Genomic DNA, 11,341 nt, shown 5'->3' with positions numbered 1-11,341 from the left:
TTCCCATTGAGCTTGGTACTTCAGCAGCTTTCTCCGTGAATTTTTTTATGGAATTATATTTTTAGTGGTCTATCCGACAACCAAATTATTGCAAAGTCAAGCTTAATAACTTTTTTGGCTGTCGGTAAACTGCAATCAGCTGTTCGATATCTATAGCGAAGCGTATGAAGTACGTATAAGAATACGATGTGTTTATTTATTTTTCATCTAAGTTTGTTGCTTCTGTATTTTAAGAAAAATTAAAATAAGATAAATAAAAGTTTTTGCCAATTTTTCCGAAACAACAGTTAAAATTTTACCTGCCGTTTAAAAAATTGCACTGCCCAAACGCATTTTCTAAAAATTAAATTTGTTTCTCTTTCGTTTTATATAAACTGACGGTCAAAAGTGGATGAATGGTGTTTTGTTTTCAATATTTACAGTGTTAAAAAGCAATTTTTTTTTTTTTTTTTTATAAGAATGTGGTTCATGCTTCAACCAAAACCATCAAAATCAAACTTTATACAGAATTAATAAAAACCCCACACATTATTATCAAAATTTTGAGCTTTCTAATCAGAATTCTTATAAAATTGTTGGGTATGCAGTTACAATGCTTTTGAAATTAAAAAAAAAAAAATCGCATTGATATTTAAAATTTTTCTTTTGCTGGCGGCTTTTGCATTTTTTTTCATGTAACAAGGGCAGTTTATAACAACTGACGTTGATTTTTTTTTAATTTTTTTCGCAAACGGTCTTGGGCATTTTCTTCCACAAGTAATTCATGTTTATATGCTAAAATGTGTGAAAAACGCCACACAAGTTTAGTGAACAGTGCAGCTGGAGTTGACTGATAAAAGTCATAGGGAATTTTTAAAGAGTGGCCGAAGCGCATCTACTCAAAAGCAGTTCTGCACAAAAATTAGCAAAGTGAGAACAGATTTCAGCTACAAGAACTCGCGCACAGGGACCAGGCGGTATATCGTCGCTACCATGCTAAAGTCTGGCTTTAAAAAAGTGTCCCCGGATCCCACACTTTCCTAATGACAACAACATTTTTTGCAACAGTTTCTTTGCTCACCTGAAAAGTACCGATTTTCACATTCGATAGTTTGACATGGTAGCGGCGATATGTACAAACAGCTTATCAAACGGTTGGAAAATTCGCGAAGTTTTTAATGAAATCATTTGTAAACTCAAAGCTGAAGCTTTTCATTCATTTAATTAGATATATGGTGCAAATTTGAATGTACTATTACCTGCAAACCACGCAATCCCAGAGGTCCAGCAGCGCCAGGTGCTCCTCCTCCCATTATATGACTCGGCCCATCTCCCAAATCTAGTTGCAGACTTTCGTGTAGGTCCCCGTTGTTGCCGTTATTGGTGTTGTTCGCCAAATGCAACTGGCCTAACGATGCCGTTGCCATCGCTACATCGGGCATCATATCCGACAAATGTCCACCGTTACCCCCCTCGCCACAAGCAACCGCTCCCCCACCCCCCTCGGCACCAACATCGATCCCCAGCGCACTGCCATGCGGAAAGCGATAGTCACCTTCTGTGATCAGTGCGGGTAAATCGCTACGATGATGTACTGAAGCTGAAAGACGCGCGTAATTTGCTTGTAGAGCACCACCGCCGCCATTAGCCACATTTGTTGGCATGCCTCCTCCAACGCTGCTGCCCAAACCCAATAAACCGCCTGGATGTTGTCGGGGGAAAGTTAAATTTCGGCTATAGCATGGTTGTATACCTTCGCCTCCACAGGTAGATGAAGCAGCCGACGATCCCATCGATGTCGAGAGAAAGCCGCCAGTCGTAGTTAGTCGTGGCACAGAGCATGCAGCGGCGGGAGAAGGAGGAGGCGTTTGGTCATCGTCTTCGATGAGATCGGGATCAGTTTGAGTGGTGGAAGTGATGCCAATGTCGTCAGCTATAGTAGTTGCGACGGATGCGGACGCAGCTGCCGCATTCTGATTGCTTAACAGTGATGTCTCTAGCAGGTCTGACACCGCATCCGGTAAATTGAATTCGCGCACTACACGGAGACGTATCTGTCGATCAATTTCATGTTTTGATGAAAGCGGCAGCAGCAAAGCACGTTGGCACATGGGCGACTGGTGCAATTTGTGCTCGCGTTTGAGCAAAGCTGCTAACGTTTGTGTGTCAGGCGGCGGTATGGCGGCAGCTGCGGCCAAAATATTTACGCTTTCTTTCCCAGTTACAGCCGCCGCAGTGGATACACTAGGTTTTGCCGCTGCGTTTATGCGAGATACCATGTACAAAGTGTCGGGAATGTCGGGCAAGTGGCGTGATCGCCGCATGCGCATCAGCTCCGCTTGATGTTGAGATGACGCCATTCGATCTTCAAGCAATACCTTTACTTCTTCAAAGTACGGCATGAAAAGCCGCGGCCGAACAAACAGGCCTTGGTTCTTTCCCCCACGTATCCAAGCGTTGACTCGCAAATTTTCCCGGTCGTCACCGATCATATGAGAAGGTGGCGTACTCACAAGCCCCCGACGAATAGCTTGTGCGAGCACTTCACTATTGGGCGGCAAAACGTGATCCATACGAACTAATGGCAGCAACTCGGAGAGAATCTCCCGTAACTCAACGTCACTTAGGTCGCGCTTTTTCACGCCTTTTCTCGTCACTGAATGCGCTGTGTGTGACAAAATATTTGGTTCACGATCTTCCATACGCCTTATAAGTTCTTGTTCTCCCCATTTAAGCACAGCCTGCAGCACCTCCAACTCTGATGCTTGCAAAAAATTACTCTGCAGTACGTGTATCAGCTGGGACTTGTCCAGTTGATGTAGCACCGGTGAAGCGATTACTGCAGAAAACTCCTCCCGAAGGTACTGGCACGCTTGCCGATACACCCAAGCGGAACCGTGTGGCTGCAAATTGAAAATTATTACAAACACTTAGTAGACCTGATTCACAATATAGAAATAGAACTTCTACGGTCACTTCTTGTTTTTTTGAATTGTTATTATGTAGCTATGTTTAAAGGAGATACATATGTCAGACAAGAAGCTTTACAATGTCCTTCCCGTTTTCCACAAAACATATACACAATAAGGTCCAGTTTTTCAGTGCCAGTTTAAACTTAGATTACGTAAACTGCGTTTATCTAGCCCATCTGGCTGACATTTGATTGGCTAATCTTATTTAAACCAACTAAACTAAGTTTAAAATCAGAGTGGAGTTTTTCAATCAAATTTAAACGTAGTTTTAACTAAATTTAAACGCCCAATCTGGCTGGGTTAAACCAAGTTTAAACTATCAGCTGTTAAGTTGTATATTTGTAATCAGCTGCCAAAATTTAGAAAGAGGATGGTAAAATTAAAATTGTTTCCGAAATTTGGAGTTTACTGCACGTCTATACCTGCTATGGGCGCTCACATACGAAACATTGTAGGAGATAAGTCCGTAGACCTTCTAAAATATTGCAAAAAAACACTATTTGTTGGCACTTTGACCTCGTTTTTCTCAAAATCTGGAGCTGATGGAAACTTTATGCTTACGGATTCGTAATCAGCACAAAAAAGGCTATCAAAAACAGCTTTAACTTTTGCCGCAACAAAATGACTGTTGCCTTGTGTATTCTTTCAGTATTTGAAACGCGATCGTGTCAAATGTGAAAATGAATAGCTGAAGCTTTGTATCTGCATAAAGAAAAAACAATGTTGCCCTACAAAACAACTAAGCTATGAAGCGGCCTTAAACTCGCACTGAAAAACTGGTCAGTAGTTTAAACTTATCAGCACCGACAAACTGGCCCTAATTATCTTTTATTCTTAATCTCAGTCTTAATCTTAATCTCAAATTTAAGCTTAACCTTAGTCTCAGTTTTTGTCTTCATCTCAAAGCATAAACAGACGGCAGCGTTGATCCGGATCAACTCGGAAATTAACTTCAGTTGGTCCGGATTAAGTCCGAGTTAATCCGGATCAACGCTACCGTATGTTTAAGCTTTTAACCGTATTCTTAATATTAATATGAATTTTAACCTCAATATTTACTCTAATCTTTAAGTTAAACTTAATCTTAATCTTCTTAATTCAAATTTTGAACTCAACCTAAAAAATCATTTTCAATATTTATATAGACGGTAAGAGAGAGAGACGGAGATGAAAGAGAGAGCCCTAATGCACCATGTATCACATTTTTTTTCACTTGAGAAATCTAAACTAGCTGCTATCTTAAACTATTTTATTCAAAATAAGTTTGCGCACCTGAGATCCCCACTTAAGCACCGTCGGTAGTGTATCCAACGTTAACCACTCAAGTATCAGATCCTCGCAACCTTGCGCTAGAATGTCTAATTCGAGAAACCTTCCAATCTGATACAGTTCCATAGCCTCCTCTAAGGGCGTGGGTCGCGCACGTCCCGTATTCGTCAAAGCGTGCACCTCGCCCAGTGATCCCGCCGAATTTCCCGACCCTGCGCCACGTAATATTAACGTCAGATCGACTGTGTCCAGGTAAATGGCATGCAATAGCACTCGCGCATATCGTTTTGGTATCACTGTCTCATCAAGTACGATTCGAGTGGGCACATGCAATGCTCGCTCTGTGTACTCGTCAATATTGCGCGTACGACGTGCTATGAGATTCCGAAAGAAGGGCGACCGGGCGCTAAGGATTGCCTTGTGGCAAGGTAATTCGAGTTTCGGTCGAAATCCGTACTCGGAACTTCCTGAATCTGGCCGATGATAATCGGTGCCTTCTGCTGTGAACACCAACGCCGCATCAGCATAATCCCCGGTTTCGAGCAAATACCGCAAGTCATGCTCCAACGGATTCGGCGTGCCAAAGTCATCTCCCAGCTGCCGCAGTAAACTAATATCCATAGAGGGGTCATGTGGACATAGATCACCCGTGTACAGGTAACGCAATAACGATGAGAACAGCTGAACATCTATGGGCGATGTTGGCAATTCTAAACAAATGCGGGCACCGAAACCCGGACAGCCCGCCAGTAAATCTCTGAAATACGAACAGCGCGAAGATAATATCGACCGATGTACCGGAAAAATAGAGCCGCGAAACACAAGATCACAGTCAGTGCAAGTTTTCAAATCGTAAAGTGCGGCTAAATCCTGCTTGAATGTTGTTGCAGGAGGACGCGCCAGCTCCGCTTGCACCTATAAATCATTAAGCAAATATTTATACATAGATTCACTAATTTTTCCGGGATATTTTTTATTACCGATAGATCTCTTAGAGCGGCCAACGCTTCATATTCCTCACATAACGCTGCTAGCTCGAGCGGGGTCCAGTCGGATACGAAATCGCGAAGTACACGCGCATGATCACAGGCTTTTGAAGAGCGTCGCCGACGTATGAATTTCCGCTTCAGTGTGGCAAAGCCAGTCACTCGCTTTCGACGCTGCTCCCGGAAATGAGGAACACCAGCACCTGCGGCACCCATGACAGAGGAGCTGCTACCTGGACCACCACCACTGCTTCCAGAAACACTGGTTGCTAGTGCAGCTGAAGAAGGCAACAGCAGGCTAGAGCTACCTCCACCTCCACTATTGCTGCTTGAGGCCGGCATTGGGTAACCGCCAGTCGAAGCAGTTGCGCCCATTTTTATCAGCAATCGAGAGGAGTTATAAACAGGATTACAATCAGGTATCCATGAAATGAATACTACACAGCTGTTTTGAATATATGCACTTATTTACTCCCTTTTGAGATTTTATCCAACTTTTGAGGGCAGAATATCGATGTACACCTGGATGAAGTTCTCTCAGTATTTAAGATTTCTAGCTGCCTTTGGTTGAATATACTATATGGTGAAATTCTGAAATAATGAAAAGGAGAACATTATTGAAATACGATTTTAGTTTTAAAGAATGTATATACGTGCAAGAAAATGCATACATACATATATGTATGTACATACATATACACACATAGACTGAATTGACATACATATATAAATACTTACATTCATAGAAACGTATTCGATTTCGGCAGTCGTTAAACTAAAAGAATTGTATCTGAAAAAAATTACAATACATAAGTTCTGCTATGAGGATACCATATGAGTGGGGGACACATCCTGTAACCTTGGGCTACTATAGTTGAAGGATAGTGTTGATACCGAATAAATGAGAAAGTTCGTCTTGTTGCTGACCAGTCAGTACGACTTTACTTTACATATGTACACATGTATAGTATGAATTTGCATATATACATAGTACGTATGTACTATTTGTTACATGATAGTTCACCTATTTATCTTCAGTTTTGTATAAAAAACAAGATTCCATCGCGAAATTCTATTTAAATGAAAACTTAAAAAAGATATACTAAACAAGTAATTTTTAAGCAAAAAAAAAAACCGACTTCAATTCTCATATAAAAGTTTAAGATTATCGTTAATTTCTTCAAGATCGGATGATCGGATTTAACCAAAATTGATATAGGACCACCTGTAAGGTAACACCTTTTCTTTAAAAAAAAAAAAAGAATTATAGAAATCGGTTAACGTGGCCCAAAGTTATGCGGTAACATACATAAAACGAAAATAAACAAAAATATTCCGACGAATTGATAACCTTCGGTTAAAAACTAAAAATAACCACTCGTGCTCATATACCCGTAATTTCGTATGTAACGTATACGCCCCGTAGCACCATACGCAGTATTCTAACACGTTTACTCGCACGCCTTAAATTAAAAGCCATATTATTTAAAAGTAATTAAATATTGGCGTTTAAAATTTTTATACAGTAAACAGATCCACATTAACTGTAATCAACATATGTACGTATGTATGTATTTACATACAAACGCTGCGATTAGTTTATACATATTGCGCCATCTGCTACTCAAAATCCGCAAAACCTACACACACATACTTTTTGTCTCCTTCTCTCACTTCCAGAGCAAGCACGTGTTTGAAAAATGATGACGAAGTGATTTTGTACGGAAAAGCATTTATGCCGTATACCAAAAGAAAGGAAAATTCTTGAATTTTTGATTAAGGACAAGTAATTTTTAGCAAAAAAAAACCGACTTAAAAATATATATATATCTCTATATATTTCGTGATCCAATTATCGGATCTAAACCAGATTTGTATGGGACCACCTCTGAGTCACTACCTTTCCGATGCAAAAAGAATTATCGACATCGGTTGACGTGGTCCAAAGTTATGCGGTAACATACATAAAAAAAAATAAAAATATTCGTAGTCTTGACAGGTTGCAATTCAAAAAGAGATAGGAAAGAAGCAAAGTGCTTCTAACGAGGCGCACAGAAACAGAAATTATTAGAGGATTGAAATAAATCAGCTGTGTCGCAACCAAGCATATTTTGCCATTATTTCGTGGGTGTGAACAAATAGTGTCCATGGAATTTTTACACCTTATATTTCATAGTCTGCTGTCTCATTCTTTCCTCACAAAATAATGGAACGGGCATATATTGCTGTTGAAAACATGGCTTGGCTTTAGCAAAAAGAAATATGTATAAAGCTTAGCAAATTTCTTGAGAACTCCGTTTTACTTAAAAAATTTGGGCTTAATAAATTTCACTGGTCTACAAGGGTTTTGCGAATAAGACGGGACCTGGTGTTTCCGAACGGATTTTTCGTGCTGAACACGAATCTGGGGTCCAAAACTTCCCATCACGTCACGTTTTCGAGAAAAAAGGGGTTGAAACCCCTAAAAACAGCGTTTTTGGCCATTTTTGAAAAATTGTAGAGCTGAACCCTGACGTGCTACAAACTTTGTATATGTCACCCTGACGTGCTACAAACTTTGTATATGTCAGAAATTAAAGGCTAAATTAATCGCATGCACCCTTAGATCAGGGGGTGTATTTTGGCCAAAAACGCTGTTTTTAGGGGTTTCAACCCCTTTTTTCTCGAAAACGTGACGTGATGGGACATTTTTGACCCCGGATTCGTGTTCAGCACGAAAAATCCGTTCAGAAACACCAGGTCCCGTCTTATTCGCAGAAAAAAAGTTGAAATTTGTAGACCAGTGTTTTTATTGAGCTTTAAAATTGAAAAATGATTGCTAATGTTAACAATTATCCTAGATTAAAATAATTCATCTTAAGCGGTTAAGAAGCAGATCCTTAGTATTTGAGAATATCAAGCATTGATTTGTTCATTGTAATTTTTCCATCCTTAAAATTGACTGAATAAAAAACAAAACATTAAACTGTAATTGAGTTTTTGCGTGTTTTCTAGCATATATATCAATGTCAATTTTTTTTTTGCGATTTTCACGATCCCGGGATTTTTGGGATCTCGTTATTCCAATCGCGGTATCAGCCCTGGGATTTAGATATTCATTATTTGTTAACAACTTTACTCGAAAAAATTTAAAGGACAATAGAAAGATTTGCGAAAAAAAGTGCGAAAAAGCGAAGTGGAATAGAGATGGAAAAATCAGTACAACTCAGCACACATTTACAAACAAAAAATAGGGGAATTTGCGTACTGAATTAGGAATTGAAGATATTCAGTATGGCGAGTGAAAATTCAGTACTGTCCTTCCCAAATCAGTGCGTCTGGCAACCGCAATCTTACATAAGGTTTATTAATGGCGAAAACAGCCTTTCCTGTAAATCCTGTAATACTTGCAAATCTAACCGGCTTTATGTTTACTTATTTACATATATATATGCGAATACAAAGCTGTCATATTTGTTTACATAGGGCGTGTGTGAATCGGTAACAAAGTTCTATGGGGAAAGTTGTAGAATAATATTTTTACTATGGTGAGACAGTTTTGCCAATCTGCTGTGTGAAATGAAATCTTTTTTGAAGGCAGTAAATTTTTGATAACCGCAGATTTATGCGCAATAAACTATTACAAATTGAGTGAAATTAATATTTTAAGAAAACATCTACCATCATTGATTGAAGTTCGTCAACTTAAGCTTTTATTTTACGAAAAATCGCACACAGCAGCAATCTCTGCAATTGTCAAAATTTTCTATGCATTTGTCAAAAATTTACTTGCCGCGAACTTTGTTACCGATTCACACGCGCTATACATACATACATACATACATACATAAACTCCTTTCAACGTTGACGAAAAGTATAGGGGCTTGAATTTAGCATCCCTCAAGTTTGCAAATTTTAAAAACGAGAGCCAATTTGTAAAAAAAACCCAAGACACGTATTTGGGGTTAGTAAGCTAAATATATCCCAAAAAAGTCGTTTTTAACATTTTTTAATCGATTTCACAAAAGGGGAAGGATTCCAATTCATTGATTGTTTTGTATGTTGCAGGGTAACTTTGGGCAACGTTAACTGTTTTCGAAAACTCTTTTTTTTTTTATCGGAAAGGTGATACCTTAAAGATGGTCCCAAACTAATTCGTTTTAATTTCTATCATTAGATCATGAAGAAATTAACAGTACCCCTAAATTTGTATGTGAGTTTGAAGTCGTTAATATTTTTTGCTTAAAAATTACCGATCATTTTTAATTAGATTGCAAATTAATGCATTGATTCTATAAATCTTTTTCAATTGGTACAAGTCAGTGCATTTGTTGCCAAAGATCTATATAACTATGTAACAGTGTTGGGAAAATTTTAACTGTAAGGAGAATTAACAATTTACAATTAAATAATTGTTAATTGCTATCACTACAATTAACAATTGGTTAACTGTACTTGTGCAGAATAATTAATTGTAGCGGTAGCAATTAAGAATTAAATAATTGTTAATTGTGATAATTTGTAGTTAACAAATTTTTAATTGGTTTGTAAATTTTACTAAAAAATTAAGGATTTTAAATGCCTACTATCTAGGTCAGGGACGTGAATATGATAGCTATTCGTGCCGTATTTTTTATTTTATTTATAAGAAGCTTAATTGTTGTCAAAAAAGTAATTGCAATTAAATTAATTGCCGTGTGCAATTAAAAATTAGAATTGCAAATAATATAATTAAAAATAATTCAATTGCAATACGTAATTAAAATTTTAATTGCAATTACTTTTATAATCAATTAACAAGATGATTGAAAAATTAATTGATTAACGCTCAACACTGCTATGTACATAGTATGTTATACAGTGGCCGAAGAAACTATAGCCGCACCACAAACTTATAATTTGTCCGACGTGCTGGTAAAAGAAGTTCAAATATTTTGTAATGGAGGAGATAGGGGTCATTATCTTCAAATGGATTATGTCTACCTTTTGACAGTTCAGCCTAAAAGTGTTGATGTCGAAATATGTTTTTCATCAGTAGGTTTTGTATGTAAAAACTGCAGGTCAAGCTTAGAAGACTCCGCTTTGAATGCTTTGCTGCTCTTTCGAAAACATTTTAAGTGCAATAATAACAACACCGGCAAAAAAAGGGGTGTGTGTTTTTAACCAAACCCAACAAACAACCAACATGTATTTCGACCCGCTGAATCCGATTCTGAGATCCGTTTGACTCGTACACCCTCAAAATTTCTAGTAAATTGCGAAACAAAATGTTAAAAAATTCTCCATTCGCCATTTCTTTATAGAGTAGAATAAACATGTTTAGAGAAATTGTTTTTGTATATTTTTGTTTTATGTTTTTTTTTGTTTTATTAATCGTCACTTTCGAAAGTACCTGGTATTTACATTATTATTTGTATACGTTCCTCAATCACATGGTTTTTTAAATACAATTAAAAAAGTGTTTTACTTTAAAATTTGTCTGATTTAATAAATATCGCTAGCGTAGAGTGCAAAGTTGCTAAGTCCCTTGTACAGGAGAGGAAAAAACTTCGTATAGGCATTTTCTTCAAGTTTTTCGCAAAGCTTCGAATACAACATTTTGCCTGTTTAAAGCAAAGCAAAACTCCATACGAATCGGAGGGATTCGATATTTATTAAAAGATTTCGAATTTTTTTGGCCTTATCGAATTTTCGGAGCTTTTTTTGACCTTAGCAAATTTTACTTTCATTGAATATGAACGAGAAAACATAAAAAAGGAACAGTCCAGCGCCTTCGTCTTGGCCTGCAGGCTGTATCGGAGATACAGCCGCTAAATTTAAACGTAGAATACGTGGTATGGTTAAGAGCATATCCAAGTAAAAAAACAAAAGCACACACTAAGCAAAAAAATATCGATAANTCGATAGCAAAATCGATTACACAATCGATAACAAAATCGATAAAAAATATCGATAACAAAATCGATAAAAGTATCGATCATTATATCGGTAAGTTCCGAAAATATCGATAGCAAAACCAATAACAATATCGATAACAAATTCGATGAAAATATCGATAACGAAAGCAATAATAATATCGATAGTTAAATCGTAAACAAAATCAATATAAATATCGATGACAAAACCGGTAAAAATATCGATTACAAAATCGATTAA

The 11,341-nt window shown here is 37.6% G+C and overlaps 1 protein-coding gene across 1 annotated transcript; it reads right to left on the bottom strand.

Annotated features, from left to right (window-relative positions):
• Window positions 1–1,238: 1,238 nt before the first annotated feature.
• LOC108379662 (BTB/POZ domain-containing protein 7-like) lies at window positions 1,239–5,794 on the bottom strand (the record flags this gene model as incomplete). Its single annotated transcript, XM_017636011.1, has 3 exons — window positions 5,201–5,794; window positions 4,224–5,135; window positions 1,239–2,882 (listed from the first exon to the last, which is right to left on the bottom strand). Coding segments are annotated over exons 1-3 (2,937 nt in total), but the record flags the coding sequence as incomplete, so codon positions are not given.
• Between the last annotated feature and the right edge of the window lie 5,547 nt (window positions 5,795–11,341).

This window comes from Rhagoletis zephyria, unplaced genomic scaffold, assembly GCF_001687245.7.
Source record: "Rhagoletis zephyria isolate East Lansing unplaced genomic scaffold, Rhagoletis_zephyria_1.1 Rzeph_scaffold_16960, whole genome shotgun sequence".
Classification (NCBI taxonomy): domain Eukaryota; kingdom Metazoa; phylum Arthropoda; class Insecta; order Diptera; family Tephritidae; genus Rhagoletis; species Rhagoletis zephyria.
Note: the sequence above shows the minus strand (reverse complement) of the source record. Positions and strands in the feature narration are given on the sequence as shown.